The 25934-nt window shown below is 43.7% G+C and overlaps 1 protein-coding gene across 1 annotated transcript in view; it reads right to left on the bottom strand.

Annotated features, from left to right (window-relative positions):
- The window catches only part of OPHN1 (oligophrenin 1), a 145370-nt gene that overhangs the window by 21986 nt on the left and 97450 nt on the right, over window positions 1–25934 (bottom strand). Inside the window, exons 13-18 of the mRNA XM_029283481.1 lie at window positions 25226–25288; window positions 23288–23362; window positions 18903–18987; window positions 17578–17636; window positions 9663–9768; window positions 2464–2623 (exon numbers count right to left, since the gene is read on the bottom strand). Of these exons, the coding sequence (XP_029139314.1) occupies window positions 2464–2623; window positions 9663–9768; window positions 17578–17636; window positions 18903–18987; window positions 23288–23362; window positions 25226–25288 (548 nt within the window). The remainder of the gene's footprint in view (window positions 1–2463; window positions 2624–9662; window positions 9769–17577; window positions 17637–18902; window positions 18988–23287; window positions 23363–25225; window positions 25289–25934) is intronic.

Here is a 25934-nt window from a genome sequence, read left to right as displayed (position 1 = left end):
AAGAGACTTCACTCTGGAGATCAGAGTGAGCAGCAGACAGACAATTTTCTTCTCCCTCTGCTGGCTCGAATCTCCTGTGAAACTTTAGACACAGAGAAATCATGGAAAACCTTTCTGAAGCCAAAGCTTGGTCCTCTTATCTGAAAACAAAGCGTTCAGCTATTGTAGCTGTTTCGGAGTTACTTTATTTCAGTGGAAAATTGGGTCACCCTTGCTTAACTGAAAGGCAGCTCGGCCTTGAACTCTGTTGATGGTCCTTGCATCCCATCAACAACTTCCAGTTGCAGCTATAAAGCCAAGATTGCAACTGGCAGTCTCAGCAGACCAGCTGCTGGTCTCCTCCTCGTTTCATATTTTCAGAAGTCCAAACATCTCAAATAAATGACTAGTTTTGAATTAGAAATAATACAAATCAAGTTTCCTGTTTTTGATAGCAACAGACACTTTTAAATGAAGAACCAGAAGTGAAACAGAATAGATGTGCTGATCTGTAGGAAAATATCCATATGCTTGGGGAGGTTCTTTGTTAGAGCCAATCAAATGGGAACAAAACTGTGGCTAATTTTCTTAAATCTCTGGACATATTGTTGAAAGTACCCAAGAGAAGGGAGAAGAAAGAGAATGATTTGAAGCTGAAATCGTGGAAGGAAATAGTTAAAGCCAGTCTCATTAGGATCATATTAAAACAACTATGACCTTGGCCTGGCATGGGGATTTAGGGAGCGGAAGCCACCCGGTTTCAAGACATGTGAATCTAAAGTAGCTCACATGTCCCTCATGTCCATCTGGGTAAACTTTGGTTTTGCTTTCACATTCATTGCATGGGCATTCAGCCAATTAATCTTTGGAAAACTCAAACTCGTAATACTATATTGCAGTGATGGCGAACCTTTTAGAGACTGAGTGCCCAAACTGCAACCCAAAACCCACTTAAGCATCGTCGAATGCCGGGTGGGTGTGGCCCATTGGCTGGGTGTGGCCAATTGGGTGGGTGTGGCCCATTGGATGGGCATGGCTGCGGTGGTAACGGCAGATTGGGTGGAACTAAAAAGTTCAATCAATCAATTTCAACTTTGGAAGATCTTTTTTTTTTCCGCGAGAAGTTGAAATTGACTGATTGAACCCTTTTTTTTTTTTGCACACGGCGGCGGAGGCCTAAAGTGAAAAGTTTTTATAAAACCCAGCTGAAGGCCTAGGACTGGGGTGACATCGCGCGTGCCCACAGAGAGGGCTCTGAGTGCCGCCTCTGGCACCCGTGCCATAGGTTTGCCACCACTGCTATATTGTATTCTCTTATAAGCAAATCAGGAAATCTCCTCATTTGAAAAAAAAAAGATGTTTTATACCATAATCGCCAGACTTTTTTATGGTTAGAAAATTAAAACAACGTAATGATTACATAGATAATTGTCATAATTATCTATTAAACCCTACAGTCTTATCGTATTATGCTTTCTAGTATTAATAAAACTATGCAATTTAACTAAGACAAAATAAAGGTTTCATCAAATTGTAAGTCAGCCTGGTTCTGAATAGGAGAATATTGTTCCATGGTTTTAATTGTAAAAGCTTGACACTCGTGAAACGCGAGGCCAGGAATGGGAAGCCAGAGGCCTTGCGAGGAAACACCCAGAGAAGTTATGGGCAAGAGAAAGGCTTTTGCTCCCTGATCCAAGCCTGAAGCCTCCAAACAAGGTGGAGGATCCTGGGGGGCCTTGGCCGCCCACCCCAGAAAGTCTCCTGAAAGCACCCTGTTGAGGTGCTAAAAATAAACTGTATTCCAGCAGTTTTCAGTAGGAAATTGATTAAAACCAGTTTAAAAGGGGGATTGATGGGCTGAAAACACACACACTACAAACAAGGTATGGTCATATTTGAATGCCATTTTGAGAAGAAAAAAAAACCCCCATCACTGCTTGCAGAGGAGTCCCCAAGTGGATCGGATTCCGCTGGTTCAGCCAGAGCAAAGGCCCAGCTCCGTGGCTGCATTCCCAGCACTCCCAGTGGCAGTTGCATTCGCCAAGTGCACCGGAAACACCTGCAAGGCAACATGCAACTACTCTTGCATAAAATAGAAATATAAGAAAGGCCAAAATCACCCCTGGTCTTTCCTTTTGAAAGAAATCTATTTTTTAGACAGCTTCTCGATGCATCATGCAGGTGTTCTGGCAAGGCTGACCCTGCTTGCCCAAAAGGAGTGGCCCAGTTTCTCCATGAACCAAGCCCTGCCTCCAGCCTCCTGGTCTTCACCCAACTTTCTTTCCAGTTGGGTCTGCTGGCCACCTCTCCCTTCCCCAAATGCAGCTGGCTCCCCTCTGGCTCTGGAACCGTCTCTGCTAGCTCAGTCAGTCACATTTCCCGTGGTTTATTTGCCTTTTCCTAATTCTGTTTATGTTTTGGGGAGGCCCTGCAAGCATCACTGAAAAGCCGTCTGGGAAAAGCCAGCCAGGAGCTCCTGTGTACCTTGTTAAAGTGCTCGATGAGAATCTCCACCACGATGTTCTGGAACTTAATATTCATCATTGCTGCAACCGTGTCCTCTTGTGCACGCATGAGGGTGGGGCCAAAGATCACCCCCATGTTGGAGGGGGACATGAGATTCTCCCGGCTGTGCTCACACACACTGTCAGGAGAAGGAGAAAAAACAGAGGGGGGTTCAGCAAAGGGAAGGCCACAAGAGACAGAGAGCAGGCAGATGGGGAACTCCATGGGCCTTGAAGGAGGACCTGGAACTGCCCCCTACAAATGTAAGATGATGCAAAGTCAGGACCAAGGAAATGCCAGAGGCCGGGTCTCCCAGCTGCCCTGGCCAGCTGACAGAAGACGGAGGCAGAGCTCCTCTTCTGACACAGCTGGCTTGGTGGGCCCAGGAGAGAACAAACACCTCCCGAGTCAGCAGGGCCTGGCTGGATCTTAGACCACCACTCAATTTTGTCCAGGGGGAATGAATTCAGCCATTTTAATTTCTTCCATATAAGTATATGCAAACAGGAAACGTTGTCCACTGCAGCTGAAGCCAACGGTAAGCACAAATGTTTACTCAGAGCAAAAGCACTCTTGTCGTGCCTGGGAGGGTGTCCACTGAGGGTCCCAACTCACTCTTTCAGCAGCGTCACAATCTGGTCATGTATAAACACACAAATATTTTGAATGATCTATGTCATTAAGGCTCCATTGATCTGGGACAGAAAACATTCCCTCTTATTTGAGAAAAGTAGCCACATTTCTGTGTGTGTATGTGCATGAGTGTGTGCATGCAAAAAAAGGAAGTAAAATGGCAGTGAGCAAATTGAGCATCAAGAAGACCTTGAGAGGGGAGCACCCATCCTTTCCCCTTCTGTGGTCTTTCTGGTCCCCTTAAATTCAAAACATGACTTCTTTCTGAAACAAGACTATTTACAAAATGCTTTGCAAATAAAGCTAGAAAGAGAATCAGGGCAGACAGACAAAGAACTTTATTTCAATTGTTGGCCAATAAAAATACAATCAATACAATGAACAACACAAAACTATCCCTGAGCAATAAGAACTATTGACAATGATTTGTGGGTGAAGCTTACACATAATATAGCAAACGTTTTGCTGCTTTTAGACAAATACTTTTTTCTTGATTATTTAACAGCGTAGATAAAAACTATCAGAATGCCCCGGAGATTTAAATAAAAGAGGGAGAATCAACTGGGGGAGAATGTCCCTGTAGTACTGGCAGTAGAGAAGAACACGGGCTGTGGTTTCTATGGCACCCATATCACAAGGGCAGCATCGGGTTTCATGTGGGGTTTTTCTGTATTTCCCTTTCAGGACAGCTGTGGGGAGCACATTAAATCAAGCTAAAGATGAAATTCTCCTGAATTTGAGAAATGGGGCATATTTTAACAAAATCTGCTATCTCACGTGATAGATCCAGGCTGGCTACAAAGACACATCTGGGCCATTTCTGCCTAGCGCCAAGCCAAGCACATACAAATAAACATACGACAGTTTTGTTCTCTTTAATAAATGAGGCTTGCAGGCACTCACACTTGAAGTCTAGAGACATGTTTACCCCCAAATGTCAGCAAGTTTGGTTTACAACAGTTTCCAATCAAAGCAGCCTGAGGTCAGATCCCCCCCCCCCCAGTTTGGCTTGGCACTTTGCCGGCATTCTCTCATCAATGGGGAGGGGGGGACAAATGGGCAATTTGCTGTATACCTTTATGGCGGGCTATTGGGCGGTGGAACTGACAGTTGAGGAAGAACAGAGGCGATTTGCGCTGGCGCCCTGGCATCCTTCAAGGCCGCTTGCCCGAGAGTGGAATTTCACCAGCATTTCCCATAACATTTTGGTGGTGCTGGATTGGCTATGCACAGATGGATCACAGTGGGAGAGGTAGGGGAAACCAGGGGTTTAGTCCTGTATTGGCATGCAGGAACTTTAGATTCAGCTTGACTTTACTGCAGTCAGCATCTCTTAGTAAAAGTGCCTTTTCACTTCAATCAAATGGAGCCGAGAGTTTTACTTCCCTAAGGGATCAGACTGGGGCAGGCCTGACACATGCAGGCGAGAACTCAGGTGGAATCTGAGGGTTGAAGCTCGTAGCAGATTCATCAGCCAGTCCAGGTTCAAAGTCAGAGTTGCGAAGTTCACAAGTCAAGGCATGTGGAGTGGGGGTTAATGAGCTCCTGCTGCCAACATAGAGCCGGTGCTGGCAGCTCCCTTTTAATAAGACAGCCCCAGTGTGGTTCATGTGGAGGTGCGAGTCTTACAGAGCGCCTCAGCTCCACTCTCTTAGCCAAGCTCTGGCATTGGAAGAGGGTGGTAATTCCATTGCCTCCTCTCCAGAGAGTGATAGCAGCAGTGTTGTCGTTTACCATTTTGCCCTACCATCTTGCCTGCTCAGACGGCAGTCCATCTGGTGGTGCTGGAGTGGGCTGCTTCTAAGACCCCTTCTCTGCCTACGCATCATACGGAAAACTAGCAAGAATACGGAAGCGCTTTGTCCCTGCTTCTTCTGGAGTGCTTCTTCTGATTTCCCATCCAACTCACACAGGCAGAGTTTCCTGGTAGTCTCCCACCCAAGTATTAGCTGGTTCTATTTCGGATAAGCCATTTAGTTGGATCTAGGTTTTCTAGAATTACAACAACCTCGTCTGTTGCAGATGTTTATCCCAGGTAGGCTGGGATGAGGCGTGGCATAAAGTCACAGCTTCTGAATAATTCCTTTTGCCCATGTGAGCCTTCAATCTCACATTACTCCCCACCTTGATGAAAGCAAGAAAGCCACGCGATGCAAAGCACAGCCACACGGCACAACAGAAGATCAGCACCATTTCCCAAGAGGGGAGAAGGAGTGCCAAATGGAAATCCTGCACAGGCTCCAAGACTAGCTTGCCCTGAAGAAACCAGAGCCGCTAATTGCTGAGCAATCACAGAACTCCAGAGGGTTAGAGACAAGGGCTGGACTTCCCTTCCTGAATTCAGCAGAAGAGACACATACAGGGAGAGCCAAAAGAAACTAGGTTGGAAAAGAAACCCCTGAAAGAAATCTTGGCTAAACAGATTGGCAATTTTGTTTTCCAGAAGACGTCTTCTAAAGCTGTCCTATGGGCAGTTGGAAAATAGCTAGGATTGCATGTAATTTGCTGGGTTTTGGCTGAGCCAAATGCAAGGAGTCAGACCATGTAAATCCTAACCATGATTTACTGCTTAATGTTATGAGAGAACCAAGCCAACTGTGATTCCTTCTTCAAAAGATTGGTTCCATCTTCAAAAAAGAGAGAGAGAAAAAAAACAGATCCAGGAAATTACTGACCAATCAGCCTGACATCAATACCTGGAAAGATCCTGGAACAGATAATCAAACAATAGACCTGCGAGCAAACTTATAACCAGAAGCCAACATGTGTTTGTCAAAAACAGATCATGACAAACAAATTTTGTTTCATTCTTTGACAAAGTGGATGAGCAAAAAAATAATGGACCAGAGAATGCTGTGGACATAGTATATTTGAATTTCAGTAAAGCATTTGACTCACTGAAGCAATAGTGAGAACTGGACACAGAACCAATGATTGATTCAAAATTGGGAAAGGAGTCTGGCAAGGCTGTATTCTGTCGCCCTGCCTATTTAATTTATATGCAGAGCACATCATGAGAAAGGCAGGGCTAGATGAATCAAAAGTTGGAATTAAGATTGCCGGGAGAAATATCAACAACCTAAGATACAGTATGCAGATGATACCACTCTAATGGCAGAAAGTGAAGAGGAACTAAAGAGCCTCTTGATGCGGGTGAAGAAGGAGAGTGCAAAAGTTGGTTTGAAACTCAACATTAAGAAAACCAAGATCATGGCATCCGGCCCGCTCAATTCCTGGCAAATAGATGGGGAAGAAATGGAGGTACTGACAGATTTTATCTTCCTGGGCTCCAAGATCACCTCAGATGGGGACTGCAGCCAAGAAATTAAAAGACGCTTGCCCCTGGGGGGGGGGAGCTATGGCAAATCTAGACAGCATACTAAAAAGCAGAGACATCACCCTGCCAACAAAAGTGTGTATAATCAAGGCCATGGTTTTCCCAGTTGCAATGTATGGCTGTGAAAGTTGGACCATAAGGCTGAGAGCAAAAGAATTGAGGCCTTTCAACTATGGTGCTGGAGAAGACTCCTGTGAGTCCCCTGGACTGCAAGGCGATCAAACTGGTCAGTCCTAGAGGAGATCAACCCTGACTGCTCTTTAGAAGGCCAGATTCTGAAGTTGAAACTCAAGTACTTTGGCCATCTAATGAGAAGGAAGGACTCACTGGAGAAGAGCCTGATGCTGGGAAAGATGGAGGACAATAGAAGAAGGGGATGACAGAGAATGAGGTGGCTGGATGGAATCACTGAAGCAGTAGGTGTGAGCCTACTAGACAGCATCATCACCAGATGGATTTGTAACTAGCTAACAAAATGCACTCAACATGTAGTCATTAATGGAACTACATCTATATGGATGGATGGATGGATGGATGGAAGGAGGGAAGGAAGGAAGGAAGGAAGGAAGGAAGGAAGGAAGGAAGGAAGGAAGGAAGGAAGGAAGGAAGGAAGGAAGGAGACACCCCAAAGGTTCTGTTTTAGACCCTGGACTCTTCAATATCTTCATAAACAATTTAGATGAGGGGATAGATAGGGAATTCATCAAATTTTCAGACAACACTAACCTGATAGGAATAGTCAACACCAAATGTACAGGCACAGTTTAGATGAAACCTGGCTCAATAGCAGTAACTGTGAGGGGGATCTTAGGAGTCCTAGAGGACAATCACTTAAATATGAGCCTACCATGTGCTGCAGCCACCAAAAAAGTCAATGCAGTCCTAGGCTGCATTAACAGAGGGATAGAATCAAGATCAGGTGAAGTGTTAGTACCGTTTATAAAGCCTTAGTAAGACTACACCTGGAATACTGCATCCAATTTTGGTCACCACAATATAAAAAAAGATGTTGAGACTCTGGAAAGAGTCCAGAGAAGAGCAAAAAGAATAATTAGGGGGCTGGGGGCTAAAACATATGAAGAACAGTTGCACGAATTGGATATGTCTAGTCTAGTGAAAAGAGGGACAAAGGATGACATGATAGCTGCCTTCCAATATTTGAGGGGCTGCCACAAAATTGAGGGGATCACCCTATTCTCCAAAGTACCAAAAGGCAAAACAAGAAACAATGGATGGAAACTAATCAAGGACAGAAGCAACCTAGAACTAGAGAGAAATTTCCTGACAATGAGAACAATTAAGCAGTGGAACAGTTCGCCTTCAAAAGTTGTGGGTGCTCCATCACTGAAGACTCAAGAAGAGACTGGACAGCCACTTGTCTGGAATGATACAGATTCTCCTGTTTGGGTAGGGGGTTGGACTAGAAGTCCTCCACGGTTCCTTCTATTTCTGTTATTCTGTTTTAAAGAATCATGATTAAACCATGCTGCATATCTTCGATATGCAAGGACCATGAGAGACAGAGGATGGACATGGTTGACCGAAGATGGCAATGTTCCTCAGTCCAAGGGCTGGATCTTTTAGTGGGTAAGATGGAATAGAGATACATTTTTGGACTAATCTTTGCCAAGCCATGTCACTCTTGGGCTGAGATGTCCTTGTGATCTTTTCTCGACAAAGAGTTCAGGACTTCTCCCCCTTCCTTTGACCTTCCTTAGGCAAGATTTAGGGAGGAATCAATGGCCAGAGCCAATTAAGGATGCAGATTAATTTCAGCTCAAGCACGGCCTGAAGAGAATGACTCAGGTCCATATCTGGTCAGCGTCTTGCTGGGAGCTGGCTGGAAGAGCTGCCTACCGAGGGGAGCTGAACTTCAGTAGGATGCTCAGATCCTGATGATTTGAGCATCGTTTCTGGACCCTGCTGAAAGCGCTCCTTCCCCGCAGAAAGGGGAGCTGACATCCTTTGGCAGGCAGCTTTTTCAAGCAGCCCAGAAAGATGCAGGAGCTGAAATCCCAGCAGAGTGGAGAGGGAGCACAATAAGGGGAGGAGTGTGGGTGCCTCAGGCAGGTGGGGGAATGGCACTGGAAGGCCCAGCACAGGCCAGACCTCTCTATTTCTCAGGGGCTGAAAATTCTGCCTGGATTTCAACAGAGGCTATTTTCAGCTTCTGAGCAAAGCCTCCCAGATTCTCCACCAACCCCCAAGGCACCCCACACTCATTTCCTGGGATTCTGTCTGCTTAATGACCGCAACTGGGAATGCCAGGATTGCAGTAGTTGAGGAAAGCAACTACGTGGGCAGCTATATGATGTCTTGCTTCACTCAATGACTCGAGGTTAAGGTTGAATTGTAGCTGTAACTTGAGAACTGCTTGTAGTAAGGGCTTCCAGCTGCTTGGAAATGGCTGGCATCTCAGCGTTGGCAACTTGTTAGCTTTTTTAAATAGGTAAAATATGCATCTACCTGAACTGTATCTCTGAGAAGAAACAACTGTTTCTTCTAATAAGCCACAGTGCCCTGCTGTCATTCATATAAAACTTTTCTGCATTTTCTATAATTGTATTTCAGATACAATTTGCCCATTTGATGTTCTTCTTGGACTGTACAACCTAATCTGACCTGCCGTGGAAATCCTATGCCATGTTGGATTATAATGCCCAGCATCCCCAGCCCTGGTGACCCGGCTGGTGGAAATGACTCCTCTCGGGAAGAAAGTGAATCAGGAAGGAGAGCGCGGTCCAAACAGAGGCCACCCTCCCAGGCATCAAACAAAGCATAAAAAAACCAACCCCACGAAAGGGGGGGGGGGCTCCACAAGTAATTCCGGGAGACAGGGGAGCATGGCTTGCTAGGGTCCATGGGGTCGCAAAGAGCCAGACACAACTTAGCGACTGAACAACAACCACCTCTACAAATATCACTAGTGCCAAAAAAAAGGCACTCTTTTGAGCCCCCAAATGGAAATGTGTTTACTTCATCCCTAATTCCAACGTACTTTATCTTTCTCTGCTGGAAAACAAGGAAGCCGTGTCACGCCTGCTCATTTCTGGAACAGCTACTGAGTATACTCACCACTCAAGTGGCTTGGACATCCTTGGCCCCTACTCCACTTCCTCCCCACCCCAATCCCCACCCCAACCCCCCAAAATGAGGCCAAAGCTCAATAGGGACCCTTTGCTCGGGTTTCAGATCAGCCTCCACTTACTGGACCAGATGCCTGATGAGGAGCTCAGACATTTCTCGGTTCCTGTCAGGGAGTTTATAAATCAGGGCATGAATGGCTCCCAGCCGGTAATCCAGGTTCTCAGACTCTGCAGGTGAAAAAGAAAAAAATAATCAGGTCCATGGGGGCTTCCTTCCTTGCCTGGAGGGCAATTTCACCAGGCTCAGGTTCGAATCCTTCCTAACTTTGTGCCACTTACCTTTTTATAACAAATCTGGGAAGTTATGTACAGTAACTGCAATGAGGCACTGTATGCTGAAAGGGAGGGGCACTAGAGGAAACGTGGAAATGGGTCCAGTATAGTTGGACTAGATGCCGTTTTAGAAGCCTTTTCATTTTTTCATTTTATTTTTTTTTCATTTTATTAAATTTATACCCCGCCCTTCTCCCATAGGACTCAGGGCGGCTTACAGCCAGTTAAAAACAATTTAATAGTTATGTTATCTTTAAAATTTTTTAGTAATTTTTATTTATATATTAGCCGGCGATGATGATTTTAAACCGATTTTGGTTAAATTTTATGGGGATCCGGTCAGGACGGGCGACCTTGTTGGTCCAGAATTCCCGCGCCGCCTTCCTCCCCTCTAGGCGAATGACCCGGATCTCTGGGGGCAGCTCGTTCCAGAGGGTGGAATTAATTGTTTGTTTCATAAATTTATATGCCGCTCATCTCGCTGTACCAGATAATTCTGGGTGGCTTACAACAGAATAAAAATATAGGAATAAAAACATTAAAATTAAATAACAGGTTAAAACCTAGAGGGGAAGCAGATCTCACCTATGGAAAAGGATGTTCCACAGGGTGGGGGCCATGGCAGAGAAGGTGCTTCTTCTTGACTCCCCCAGCCAAAGTTCTTTGGCTGGAGGGGTCCCAAGAAAGCCCCTTCTGCCGGTGCAGATGGGAGGGGCGGTCCCAGTGTGGCGAGACAGTGCCTAGATAACCTGGTCCCGTGCCATGAAAGGCTTTAAGGGTGATGATCAACACCTTCAATTGGATCCAGATCCAAATCCAATTGGATTTGGATTTTTTTAAAATTACATTTATTTGCTGCCTATCTCATTTCAAAGCAACTCTGGGTGGTTTACAACATAAAAAACATTAAAACCATGAAGTATAAATATTCCAACCCAATAAAACGGCAGTACAAACAAAGGAAGCTCATTGTCACAAGATGGAGAAGGAGGGGAAGTAGTGTTAGCTCTTAATCAATCAGCCATCTCCAGCAGGAAGCTGCCCCACTGGGACCCCCTAGCCATCAGGCAGAACTGGGTCCTCAGGCTCTTACGGAAGATCAGGCAGCTGGGAGTCCATCTCAGGGGACGAGATGTTTTGAGGAGCAGGAGCCACGGCGGAGAAGGCTCTTCTCTGGAGCACGCCAGCTGACGGGATCCGCAGTATGCCGCCTTGGCCAGCATGGCTTGGGTGGGCCAGTCCCACCAGGGACCTGGACCCATGCCATGCAGGGCTTTGAAGATAATAACTAACACCCTGAAATGCAGCCAGAAGCAAACTGGCAACCAGTGCAGCTCAGGGAGCAAAGGGGTAACATGCGCCACTCTAGGGGCCCTAAGAACTGCCCGGCCACCGCACTCTGTGCCAGCTGAATGCTCTTCAAGGGTAGCCCCATGTAGAGCGCATTGCAGCAGTCCAAATGTGAGATGACTGTGGCTTGAGTGACTGAGTGCAGGGACTCCTGATCCAGGAAAGGCCACAGCTGGTGCATGAGACAAGGTTGTACAAAGGCTCAGGCTTCCGGTTCCGGTTCACGGCGGTGCGGTCGAGCAAAGGGAGTCGTCCCTTTGCCGATTCAGTTTCCCCTGCCGGTAGACCCCTTAGAGGGTCGAAAAGACTCTCTGGAGGAGCATCTACCGTTGAGGAGGCTTCTCGGATAGTTGCAGAGGAGCGGCGGCATCCTCTGTGCACCGTGTATCTCCTTTGGGCCGACAGGGTAAAGATCGGCCAGTAAAATGGCCAATCATTTAGCTGCGCCAACCGCAAGCCACAGGATCAGCTAAGCCAGTGGTTCTCAACCTGTGGGTCGGGACCCCATTTGGGGTCGATCGACCATTTCACGGGGGTCGCCAAGCAAGGCTGTCCGCCATTTTTTTTGTCCGCCATTTTTCCCCCTTTTCCGGCGGGAGCCTTACCTCCCTTGGGCTGGGCCAGCTGGTGGTTGGCCTGCTCCGTCTCTGCCGCTTGCCAGCTACGCCTTGACCGGCGCAGGGGGCGGAACCACGCATGCGTGGCGCTCCCGGGCAGGGAAAGTCCTCGACTTACGACCGGTTGGGTAGTCCTCGACTTACGACCAGTTTAGTCCTCGACTTACGACCGGTTGGGGTCGCGGCATTAAAAAGGTTGAGAACCACTGAGCTAAGCAAATGGACCCACCGTGGAGAACCCGGTGAGACTTTCCTTTCACCTCTATTTTCTTTATGCCTGTGAAAAGTTCTTTTTTTCCTTGGAATTATTCCCTTTTCTGGTGAAGCGGCTTTTTAAATGGGGGAAGAGAAACACAAAGGATTAAATTTATTTTTGTTTTAATGGTTGATTTTATTTTTGGATATTGGGAGCCTCAAGAAAGTTTTTTATAATATTTGGAGAATATTTTTTTTTCAAAATTTTTTTTTATTATTTTCAACATAAGAAAAAAAAAACACATCACAAGTACATCACAATTGAAAACCCCCCCCCGCCCCCCACCCGGACTTCCCAAACCTAATCCCAGGATACTATTCATCTAAAAGTAACCTTATATTAATATCCCTAACTCCACAAAATATAATTCTACATAAGTAGGTGAGATATATGTGTATATATAAAAAGAAAAAATTTTTTTTTATCTAAAAACCTAACCTATATTCCACCATTCTATGCTTATTTTGAATATAAACAATCCATCTTCTCCATATTGATAAAAATTGTTCATTTGAGTGATCCTTCAAATAAGCCGAAATCTTTGCCATTTCAGCAAGATGCGAAACCTTCACTCTCCAGTCCTCTATTGTAGGTAAAACTTGACTCTNTCTTCCAGTTTTGAGCTATCAGCAAACGGGCAGCAGTTAAACAATACAACATCAAATTCGTTTCTTTTACATCCAAATTATGTGTAATACCTAGGAGAAACAACTGAGGCAAAAAAAAAATTCTTCTTTTAAAAACTTGTTGTAAATTCCACCATAATTTTATCCAGAAGGCTTTAATAACCTTGCAAGTCCACCACATGTGAAAAAAAGTTGCATCTTGTTGTCCACCTCCAGCACTTGGATTCATAATTCTCATAAATGCGAGACAATATTTGGAGAATATTGTTTGCTTTTACCTTTATGGTGTCTGGAAGGATTGAACATCTGATTACTTTCCGGGGGACACTCTCTGACAAATTTATTCATTGTACTTGCTATTTTTTCTTCGCTGGAAAGGCTTTCATTTTGTACAAAGGAAAAAGGCGAGGAAACTGGGAGGAGATGGATATTGTGATTTCTTTTTAAATATAGTCTCCTTTAAAAGGATAAGGATTTAAAAGATAATAAAGATGGAGAAAACTGGTGTAGATCTTACTTATAAGTATATTTTGGACAAAATTTTGGAAAATATGGAGAAGATTAATTGCTTGCTCAAAGGAGATTTCTTTGTTTCGACAAGGCAAAAGACAAGGACTAAGTGAAACATCAGTTTATAAACAAGAGGCTTGTGTTCTGCTTATTGAGGTGGAAGAAGCAAACCCACAACTGGACAATCAATTGATTTTGGAAAAAAGAGTTGATATTAACGGACAAAGGACTTATGATAAGAAACTGGACGATCTTGCTTCAGAAGGACAAGTTGGACTGCAGATGCCATTTGAATTTGAGATAGAGAAAAAACATGGGAAGAGAAACATGTGATCAAAGAGGACGATATAAAAGAAAGGACTTTAAGTGAAATCTATTCAATGTTAAAAGAAAGGGGAAATGATGTTTTGCTACGAGTCATTCAGATTAACTATAACTTTTATATTAATTTAACAAAATGCACAATGGGAGCTTTCTTTTTGGAGTGTATAGTATGGCAGGCAGAGGTCCGATTATGGAAACCTGTTTGGACTAGAAAGAAACCCAGAATAAGATATAAATATTAAATCTGATTATAGTAACGTGGTAATGGCCTTATAGCGACCTGGATTGATTTGGTCTTGGACTTTGTTAAAAGGGTTTTATATGATATAATGAGAAAAGAACTGAAATATGGGAAATGATGGAATTAATTATTGGAGATTTGGAGAAACAGTGAAAAATAATAGAAGATTGGTGAGAAAGAGAAGAATTTTTCTTTGGAGTTAATAATGCTTAAATAAAAAAACACTTGGGGCACCTGAATAGCAAATGAATATGTTAGTTTAAGATTAAATATTTGCAAAATTAAGAAAGCATGATACAGGATCTTTGGGATGGATAATGAGTTTGTAAACTTTTATTGATTAATGAAATTTATATAGAGTGATATATGCAATGAAAATTTGCTTTAGAAAGGTTTTAATGAGCCTATAATAATATAAATAGAGAATGTTAGTTTATCTTTAATTATATAACTTGGATGAAATGTTATATTAGTGAATGAACTGGTTTTAGAAAGATATCGATTTGATTATAATGTTTTTAAATGAATGGAGTTTATTAAGCTTAAGTTTAAATGTTTGAAGAAATATAGGTTTTTATAGATTAATTTTTTATTGATTAATGCAGTTGATGGTTAGACATGGTAATGAATGAATTTATTTGAAAATTATTAATTTGATTATAATATTCTATATAGAGAGGGAAATTTTTAAGAAATAATGGGTATATATTTACTATGTTATTGTTTGTCTTTTAAAAAATGGATCACCATGTTTCCATGTGGGTTCTTAAGCTGTGTTGGTGTAAAATGCAAAACTAATAAAAATTGTTTTTTTGGGGGGGAAAAAAGGTTGTACAAAGGCTCTCCTAGCCACAGTTACCACCTGCTCTTTGAACAGGAGGCCTGAGTCCAGGAGAGGCCCCAAGCTGCGGACTGGAAGTGTCTGGGGCAACGCCACCCCACCCAGAACTAAGGATGTTCAAGTCCCAGATCTTGAAGCTGTGTGCACCCAAAGTCATTGGTCTCGCCAGGGTTCGGCCGAAGCCTGTTGTCCCCCATCCAGCCTCCGCGCTCCGTGAGAGGTCGGCAACAACATCACTTGGATCACCAGGGTGCAGATAACAAGTTGAGAACCATCAGCATAGTGGTGGCGAATGGTCTCACCCAGCAGCTTCAGGCAGATGTTCAAAAGGAGTGAAGAGAGTACCAAGCCCTGTGGCACTTGGCAAAGGAGTGGCCGTGGGCAGGAACTCTCACTCCCTATTAACACCGATTAGGACCGTCCTTGAGGAAAGGAGCCAAACCAACACAGCCCCAAATCCTGCAGCTGGCCCAGAAGGATACCATGGTTGATGGTATCAAAGGCCGCTGAGAGATCAAGGGAATGAAGATGGTGGCGCTACCCCCATCCCCCTCTCGCCAGAGATCACCAGCAAGTGAGAGCAATGCCCTGAATCCTGACTGAAAGGGGTGCAGATGCTCTGCTTCATCCAGGACCCTCTGAAGCTGCCAGGCCAGCAGCTTTTCTACCACCTTCCCTAAGAGGGGAAGAAGAGAAACTGGACATAACTTGTCCAACCAGGTGGGATCAAGCGATGGGGTTTTTTTTTTGAGGAGGAGGCTCTGCGAGAGGGCAGCAACAGTATCACTTAAAAGACCCCAGAAACTTCCCCTCCTGCAGTGAAGAGTTCATCACTGCTTGCACCCATTTGAATTACTGGAGATGGGTTCCCAAATGAGTTTTAAAAGAAACTCTGGATAGCTCAGCAATATTTTCACTCCCCAGATGCCTCCAGCTCCTAAATCTACTTTCTTCAAGTGGTTCCTGGAAGAACAGAAAGCAGAGCAAGACCCCAAGTGTCCCTTGCTTGAGGACAGGAGCAGCATCTGATAGCTGGCTGAAAGGAGCACTGATGGGGAGGGGGGGAGAAGGGCCCTTATTCTGAAGGGCTTGGAGTGATGGCTGCTTCCTGTCCATCACCCCAACATTCATTGCATTATTTTATTTATATAAACATATTTATATGCTGCTGCAATTGGAAACAACTCTATACGAATATTCTATACGAATATAACTTTATACGAATATAAAGCAAACCCCATGTAAACATTAACAATGTTTGGTGCCCATCAGGTGGGGGCTTGGGCTGGCATCCAGGCCCTTGTGACCCAAGAGAGCCCCTCTCTTCTCAAGGAGCACGGAGTATCAAACTCCCCAGCTGCGGAGAAAGATTCTCCACAGTTAAAGGATCAGAGGAAAATTGGGAAATAAAATTCCATAAAAGAGCAACTCTGAGGCAGGAAGCCTTGGGGAGCTCATTAACACCGAAGCTCAGGCAAGCAAGGCAACATGATTAGTTATTACCACACTCCACGTATTCGATTACAGCCTGGTGACACAATGCAAATGAGGATGGTCAAACTGGCTGGGAGATTTCACGGTGCATTATCTGAGCTGCTCTAACAATGCTCAGAATGATCCATTTATCAATTTGGAAAATAGCTTTGTCAGTCTCCAAGTGTCAGCATGTTCATTCCAGAAAAGGCTCCGTTTTTAAAAGTAAGAGTGAAAATGCCCAGGACTGCAATTTCTCCACCTAAGATCCCTCCCACTGCAGAGTTAAAGCAGACATTGCAAGAAGGCCAGGAGAGTAATGGGAAGGCAAGATGAAATACTCTTATAAATGGGGGCAAGAAACCTAGGGAAGAAACAATTCAAGAGTGTCCACTTTAATTAACTGATTAACAAATGAGGGTTAAAAAGACAGTTTGCAATTTCCAAGAGTCTTATATTTATTTCTAACATTAATCTTTAAGACACCTTCCTGAAGTCTGTGCCAACCATGGGAAATAATATTTACAGTTGAGAAATCCTCCCTCCTCATCCCATCCCCAGAAATCTGCCCGGAAGGCGCAGCCAACGCCCAGGTTTTTGGAGACAGCCGGCCGGCTCTGCAACTTCCCCCTCTGGAGACGTTCCAGTTTTGGCCCATTAATTTTCTCATCAATATTCTGAAACAGACCGCTGCCCCTCGCTTCTACTGATTTAACCACTAATTAACTTACATGTCTATTTTATGTTGGCATTTTAAGGTTTTATTATATGTGTTTCCATTTCACTTTTGTCACTGCCTTGAGCACCATTTTGAAGAGAGGCAAGACACAAAGAAACAGCTCAAGGCAGAGGAAAGCCAATTTATTTTAATGGTAAATTGTGGTTATGCATTTTGTTTACTTACACTTTAAACCAAATCAGTTGTTCCCTTATAGAAACTCACTTGAAATCATGAATTCTTTACACTTAACCATGATGTAGCATCAATGGCAACAAAACTGCATAGCAATATTGGGGTGGGGCATACGTGTTCCATGTAAAAATAAAAGGACTCAATTAATTGTTGTTTATCGGAAAGATTCTACTTATACTTACACTAGAAAAAAGCAACTAGAAAGTTTATGCATCACATTAAGCCATAAAGTAGATGTTTATTTTGGTCCAAGTGATGTATAAACCCAACCATTATGACTTAGCTCTGCACCCACTTTTAGCTTTTTTAATGGACTGTGGCTTGAAAATCCTGGTTTGGCATTTGGTACAATTAATAGGAAAGGCTGTTCCTGCTTTTTCTGAGCCAAAGTCTCTCAGTATTATTGAAGAGAGCAGCAGCACTACATTTGTTCACAGCATCTGACAAAGACTGAACATTCCAGAAATGTGTTTTTCACACCATCAGGAAAACAAACAACAAATTCAGGAAACCCTTCAAAACAGCCTTCTCCGCCCCCGTCTTGGAGACTTACTGGCAGCCGAGACCAATTCTCTGTGAAGCTTGTATGTCATGACAGGTTCAGAGAGGTTCCTGGAAAGAGAAGCAGCCACATTGCCAAAGTCAGCAACAACCAAGTTCCATTCAACATTGGGAAGAATTCTGTGGTTGGGGGGAGCACTTTATGTCTCAATTTGTTGTATCGAGATTGCTCATCTGGTACCCTTTATGCACTCATTCTTTATGATGCCTAGGATATGATGCCTTACGTATTTTTTAAAAAGCAGCATCCTGTTTAAATAGTTGATAGAAGCATCAACTGGCTTGATAAATGACAGGTGAATTTGCCCATCTTACACCAATTTATGCAGCCTCATACCTATTAACAGCACAGCACTTCCTGTATTTCTTCAATTTTGTCAAAACTACTTGTTTTCACTATCCCACTATTCTGCTCACATCGCATGTCCAAAGGATGCGAGTTTCTCTTTGCTAATCACTGCCTCAGGGAGCAGCCACTGATCTGCCCAAGGGTTGACGCCTGGGTTCCTCTTGCTGTCCCTTGATGTGCTCAGCAATGGTGAGAATGGTGGGTTTAACTGCCTCTTACGTGTCTGAGACCAAAGGGAAAGCTTTGTTCCTATAGCTTTTGATTTTCAGCCCACCCTTCGATGGCCTCCCAGGATGAGCAATGGAAAATGACCATAAAGGGTCAGAGCTAAGTAAAGACACATAGATCCCAGAAATTCTGTGAAGGCACACTCCCAATCACACCACTGTACATTATTAAAATTTTATTTTATTTTGCTCCATTGTGGAAGAAAAAGGAAGTGAGGCAGAAAACAAAGCTTCCAGGCTAATTCTGCCCACTGCCAGGAGTTCAATCCTGACCGGCTCAAGGTTGACTCAGCTTTCCATCCTTCCGAGGATGGTAAAATGAGGACCCAGATTATTGTGGACAATAGGCTGACTGCAAACTTCTCAGAGAGGGCTGTAAAGCACTATGGAGAGGTATATAAGTCTAAACACTACTGCAATGGCTATAAGTCTAAGTGCTATTGCTATTTTCCCACCCTCTACAAAGGGGGTTGGGAGAATTGTAAAATGCAGTTGCAACTCTATCCTACCCTTGTGCGGCTGGTTCTCAGTGGTGCCGTTTCTTACAGGAAGAAGACTGGATAACTAGCATTGTGAACGGAAGGCCAGCATTTGCTGGTTTTAGGCAACTCTGGCACAAAGCAGTGAATCCAGACATCACTAGCTAACTAGGCAGTACTAGGAGAGCATCATCCATCTGGGCCACAAGAGGATTCTGAACTCGGGCAGTCATTTGCCAGAAGCAAACAAGTTGAACACTACCTGAGGTAGAACTTCAAGGAGCTGGTAATAGTCTTGATGTCCCAGTCATTGCTCTGGAAATCCACATCCCCAGGGCACTTAGGATCTTGAAAAGGAGGGAAAATGGAAAAAGATAAGTCAGATTAATTATTCATGCATGTACAGTATAGTTAACATTTAGCTATAGGGAAATAGAGAAACATTTTTATAAAATCAACAAGATAAAAGGCAAATCCCAAAGCATTACAGAGTCTGAGTGTGACCTGCGACCAAAGTTCCTACATGAAGGGTACTTGCGCCCCAGATTCGAAGTTCCAACAATGGTCCACCACCCTGACATCAAATGACCGCACTCTGGCTCCTTGGCAAAGCTGCTGCAAAACGTGCCACGTGACTGCGGGACACAGCAAGTGGCTGCAAAGGCTGAAGGCTGAAGGCCTCTCAGGTGCACTTCGGAACCTCAAGTCCAGGCCACCAGCAGCCCAACCCAAGGCAGCCTGTGGGAACTCCAGCCACTGGCGAAGCAGCCTGTTCTTAAGGACCCCCTGCCAGCCTAGAATCAGACGTGGGACAGATTCCAGAGCATGACCACACAATGACTGAAAACAATGAAAACAACGGTGTGCTTTCCAGAAATCAGTATGGATTTATCTATTCTCATCCCATCTTCTTCCCACTGTTTTGATTTATTTCTCAATAAATTGCAAGGATGCTACAGATATATTTTGATTCAGAGAAACATCTAACAAAATACCCTATTTCTGATTAGCAAATCATTTAAACCTGATAATTAAGTGCATAAATAGATTATGAAAATCAATATTCAGACACTGTTCATCAATGCTTTCTCATCAATATGGGATGCAGTTATGCACGAGGGCCACAAAGTTTAAGTATTGATCCCATAGGCTTCAACTTTTAATTAATCAGGTGGATGAAACTGAAGGGAAGTTTAACAGATTTGTCCTTTTCGATCATTAGTGAATGATACAAAACTGGGTAGAAAACTAATCCCCTAGATCAGCAATTGTCAAAGGGTCCCCATGAAGTCAAATAAATACATATTTAAAAACTTCTGTTTTATTTTCTAAAACAGGAAATATTGACAGATATAATCCACATAGAGCAGAGCTCATTAGGGTCTGCAGTCATTTTTTAAAATGTAAAAGGTTCCTGAGATCAAAATGTTTTATCTGCCTTAGATGACTGAAATAAAATTCAAAATAACATTGATAAGTTTTAGGGAAAAGGAATAAATAAAACTGAGGATGCCATGAGATGAGCAGAGGACTGGAAATCTGGTCTCCATCTTATTAAGCCACAGGAGAGACTGAAGAAACTGCTGTCCGTGAGCCAAATTCTGATGAGACCCATGGGAAGACCCTCACCTTGTGGGATCTCGCGAAGCCTCTCCTGCTGCTTTTGGGGGGGGGCTTCCCAGACAGATAACAGAACAGGTGCCGATATGGGGGGGGAGCAGGGGGAGAGCAGGATGACTTTGTGGGAACAGCTTTTGGCAACCGGCCTCTCACAGGGGCTGTGTTGCATCTGAGGGAGGCAGGGATGCTTGGATCCAGCCTGTCCTCCCAAAGACCCAAACAGATTGAAGCTGCTGTACGTCTCGGAGGAGCATGAGAGGGTTTGCCCCCTGTATATCTTGGCCATGCAGGGACCTATTCTGCAGAAAAGATTTGAACCTGAAACAAAACATCCCCACTGGTTGCTGGCTCTTTCCAGTAGATCTCTGTCTTTCCTAAGGGGAAAGAGACATTCAAATGGCACATAAGATGCTTAGTGAACTTTCTGTGGTTCTTTACTGGTAGTGATCCTTTCATTTACTGAACTTCCAATGTCTTTGAAGCCCTCCCGTCTTTGGAACGTACACCAGGTCTCCAACCCTAGTAAAACCACACTTGGAATACTGCAGCCAATTTTGGTCACCATATCACAAAAAAGATGTTGAGAGTTTGGAAAAAATTCAGAGAAGAGCAACTAAGATGATCAAAGGCCTGGAGACTAAAACATACGAAGAACGGCTGCAGGACTTGGGTTTGGCTAGTCTAAAGAAAAGAAGAAAGAGGGGAGACATGATAGCAGTGCTCCAGTATTTGAAAGGCTGCCACAAAGAAGAGGGGGTCACGTTATTCACCAAAGCATCAGAGGGCAGGACAAGAAACAATGGTTGGAAACTGACCAAAGAGAGAAGCAACCTAGAACTAAGGAGAAACTTCCTGCCAGTGAGGACAATTAACCAGTGGAATAGCTTGTCCCCATAAGTTGTGGGCGCTCCATCACTGGAGATTTTTAAGAAGAGACTAGACAGTCATTTGTCTGAGATGGTATAGGTTCTCCTGCTCGAGCAGAGGGCTGGACTAGGAGGCCTCCAAGGTCCCTTCCAATTCTATTCTATTCTATTCTATTCTATTCTATTCTATTCTATTCTATTCTATTCTATTCTATTCTATTTCCTCTCTTGGAAGTGTTATAACTGAACCTGCCTTCAAATCAGTCATTCTTCTTTATGAAAGAGCTATAATTTACTAATGACTTTAATGACTGCTAATCCCTGAGAGCAGAGACTTGACCCTGACCTTCCTACTCTCTCCTTTATCTTCATCCCTTCCTCTTTAACTAGGGAGGAAAATCTGTCTTTTTTTCTTTTTTATTCCTCTGGCAGTTTTTCTGCTTTTGTTGCCTGCCCAACTGTCTGCAGCCTTTCATCATTTTTACTGCTTTCCTCTCGCCCCAGAAATCTAACTCCAGCCCTTTTCCTCCAAGCCTGAGTAGCTGTGATTGCTAGCTGCTATTTTTCACATTTATATACTTGTCTAATCAAACATCAGTTTTCCAGCTATTTAATCTTTACCAAAATCTCCTCTCCAAAACTGTTTTCTTTCCTTTTCTGTGCTCATATTTCTACTTCTCTTGTCCTAGATTGTAAATCTTGATATTCAGTCCAAAAAAACAAGCCCTAAGCTTTTGGGATTTATTTTCATTTGGCAAATTGTTCTGATTGTATTAGCAAGTAACAGCGATATTCACAATTGCAGCTGAATAACCAAAATGAGTGGAAAGTTGGAAGGTTTGGATTTACATATTTTACAGATTTACAGATTTTCCAACAGCTTCTGCAAAATTCAAAGCTAATCAATACATTTTTACAAATACAAATCTTCACTCTTTTATGCAGATCCTAATTCTCCAGTGCAAGCACTGAGATGTTCAACACTGGCAGAGATGTGGGATGGCAGAGTAGCATATCTCTCTCTCTCTCTCTCTCTCTCTCTCTCTCTCTCCCTCCCTCCCTCCCTCCCTCCCTCCGCAACTTAAATCACGATGTTAATTGGGTAATGAAACATCTGCGAGAAACAACTGAGGACTCCACAGTTGAACCCTGAGCTATGCATATTCTCTTCTGTAGAAACTGGTTCTTATCCACAAGTTTGTGAGCCTGTTCAAGAGGGCAGAATGTGTCCTGCAGATATTATATCCAACTGATAATTTTGCCATACAAACATCACTAAATTACACTGCACCCCTTCCAGCAATGTCCACCATCAAACTGTTGGTGGAAAGGAAGCCCTTAAGGGGCCAGATTCTGTTGATGCACCAAAGAGCCTCCCCAACATTGCTGGACGGTGTGGATGGAAACATCCAGAGCGCCTCGACCCGTTTGGCCTTGAGGGGCCCCCAGGTAGTCCTCGAATTACAACCAAACTGGGACCTGAGTTTTCATTGGTAAGCAAGGGTATGGCTAAGTGAGTCGTGCCCAATTTTATGGCCGCTTGCCCTGGTTGTTAAGCAAATCACTATGAATCATGCAGTCATTAAGTGAATTTGGCTTTTCCCATTGATTTTGCTTATTACAAGTCGGCTGGGAAGATCGCAGATGGCGATCACATGACCCGGGGACACGACGGTCATCATAAATACATGCCAGTTGCCAAGCACCTGAATTTTGATCATGTGACCATGCGGCTGCTGCAACGGTCATAAGTGTGAGGACCAGTGATATGTCACTTTTTTCAGTGCCACTGTAACTTCAAACAGTTGCTAAACGAATGTTTCTAAGTGGAAGGCTACCTATTTGCAGCACAGCCCCACTAGGTCTGTCCTTCCCCTCTCCTCCTCCTCCTCCTGAGTCCAGTTTTCTATCATTCAGAAAAGAGTGTGCTAATGAAAGCCATTCTACTATAACTATTATATTAATTTAATTCCCATGAAAAAAAATGTATTCTCCATATTCACAGATTATTCAGCAAATTAAAAAGAGAAAGCAGTGAAATGCTAAGGCAGATTTCAGAATGGCCAAAGTACACCCTGTGGTAGTCTGAATAGAGGGAGTTGGTTCCTTTACTCTCCGACAGTTTCTCTTGGACAGCTTCTGATTAAGACCTGCTTCTTACCAAAAAAGGCATTCAAGAGCTTCTGGACTTGGATGTTGCTCCCAACGGTGCGATAGATCCCTTCAGTGGTGACACCTGAACGGGAGGAAGAAACAAGAAGCCATTCAAATAATTCATCCTAGCAAAACAAAGATCTTTATTAGGATTTGCAGAAGCTCACTAGTGCCACCTTATGCCATCATTAAGGGGGAAAATCATTTTTCAAACGTACCTTGTAACAAACTCTGGAATAATAATTTAAAATGGGAAAGAATCCAGAGACCGCAGTCCTCTTTAATATGATTTATTAGAACACAGTAATTCTCAGAAAAGGCTTCAGGGTAAATTGCCTGTAAACGTGCAGTGCGAGCTAACACAGGTAAGAAAGTCCTGTGGAGAAGCCAAAGTGGGGACTGACCCTCTCCGAGAAGTTTTGCACATCCTCCTCTGAGGAAAAGCAGCTCCCAGCACTTCCAAAGCAGTCTGCAACATCTCCTCCCTTGCAGACGGTTACTACCTGAAGTAATTAGTTACAGCCCCAAATTTTAAGACCCATAGAACTCTTTTGTGGCAGGAAAGTCTGTCCTTCATGGCAGAGGACACTCATCCACGTGGGGGTCTAGGAACGCAGACATGCTGCCATGTTCAACCATGAGATGCGCATGGCTGCACCAAATCTATGCTGCCTTCTAATTGAATGTCCCCAGAATATTCCAGCCAAAGAATTTACAAGGATACTCAAAGAAAACAATGACAACATCTAAAGCAAACTGATACTGCTGAAGTTCTTGCCTTCATTTTGTTCCATTGTTGGCCACTTGTTCAGGTTTTCTGCCAGAAACACTCCACTGTCTGGGATTTTGAGTGTTGTCTGAAGAACAGAGCTGAACAGAACCCATTTATTTCTGTGGCACTTTTATGATACAACTTCTTAAAGCTAGAAACAGAAGACTCGCCTGTTCTTCTCTACTCTTTTTTATTGTTTCATTCTGGAATATTAGCCATCTTGAATTTTCCTCTGAGCATTTCAGAAGTATATTTAATTCCCTTCCCAGTTCTTTTAAAATTGTACAAAATGTTTTCCTTATAACAGTTTTCCACTCTTCTTTATAGCAGGTATCAAATATTTAGTTTACTTTGATGCTCCTAAAATTGCATGTCGTCTTTCCAACTGCTGTTTACAAGGGTTAACAAAAATGTGTGTCTCCACCAATTGCACTTTGCTGTTGACATTTTGGCTTAATTTAGTGATTTAAGAATAATGTTAAGACTACTTTAGAGTTTAACTTGCAAACTCTGCAACACTGTCCTAGAACCAAAGAATTCCTCAGATCCCACCCACTCAAATTAGAGAAATTGTCGTTGGGAGCGTAAAATTATCCCTTCAGACCTCTACCCCTGCCTCCCTCCAGGCTCCATCCCTGGCCTTTCTGAAAATAAATCCTGACCACCCAAAGCCTCCATCAGAATAACAGGAGGAAAGGTAGGACAGGAGAAGGTGGGGCTCCAAAGGTGGGGCCAGACACCTTTGTAGCCTTTCGCCACGTCCTCCACAGGATTTTGTTGGGGATCTTAGGAAAGTGAGCTGATTGGCCTAAAACAGCATTTCTCAACTTTGGCAATTTTAAAAGACTGTTTAGACATTTTTTTCCCCAACCTTGACAAGCTTTGTGTGGACATCTGGGAGACTTCTGGGAATTGAAACCCACTGATCTTAAAAGTTGTCAAGGTTGGGGAAAAAATAATCTAAACAGTCTTTTAAAACTGGGGCAGAAATGAAATAAAGAGGAATTCTCTTTTGTTTCCTCTGTGGAAAGATGCAATAGAAGAGACAAATTGGGGATGCTCCAGATCCTTTAAGGACTGCAATTCAAGGCCAGCACTGCTCGGCCAGACATTCCCCCCCCAACTCCAATGTTTTGCTCTAGTTAAATAAAATGGGCCCTGTGCTATACTTACCATTTGTCTCTATTGCATTAATGCATTTCCGGACAAATCTGAAGCCGATCTCGTTCAGTTCCACTGTTGGGGAAAAAAAGCAAAAGGCAGAGAATATTATCCCTCACCAACCTCCAGAAAAGCAAGTAAGAACATGTTTATTTTGTTCTCCTTGAATAAACGATGCTGCTGCTTTTACGGTAGGCAGCCTCCTCCTGCACATGCAGGCAAGGAAGGCTCCCGTTCCCACCAACTGACGGTGAGCTACGGCCGCTGCAAGAAGGAGCAACCCTGATATCAAATGAGGCTCAGACCATGAATAAGGTCAGTTCAAACGACGAGAGGCCCGCGGGCTTCATCCTGCCTTCTTCAGGTATGGCTGGGCCCAAATCTGTGGGACGTTAAAAAAAACTGCTGCCAGAGCAAGCAACGTAAAGCATGCTGCGCTGAGAACCCGACTTATTCAAAGTCTTAGTGGATTCCTCTATGCAAGGAGAAAGCAAGATCCCACTAGATAAAATGACTTTTAGAAACTTCAAAACCAGTCCTGCTCTTCAAATGTGGTGCGATAAGAAATGAACCAACTTCAGTATAGCGGTCAAGGAAGTCTGCACTAATTTTGACCTCTTTGATTAGATTTAAAGTACAACTGTTTTATATCAGTCTTTTATGGGTTGGCATTGTCCACCTGTGTGGAACTCCAATTCCTGTAAGTCTTGCCAGGCAAACT

The sequence above is a fragment of the Protobothrops mucrosquamatus genome, unplaced genomic scaffold (assembly GCF_001527695.2).
Source record: "Protobothrops mucrosquamatus isolate PMUCROS unplaced genomic scaffold, P.Mucros_1.0 scaffold108, whole genome shotgun sequence".
Taxonomy (NCBI): domain Eukaryota; kingdom Metazoa; phylum Chordata; class Lepidosauria; order Squamata; family Viperidae; genus Protobothrops; species Protobothrops mucrosquamatus.
Note: the sequence above shows the minus strand (reverse complement) of the source record. Positions and strands in the feature narration are given on the sequence as shown.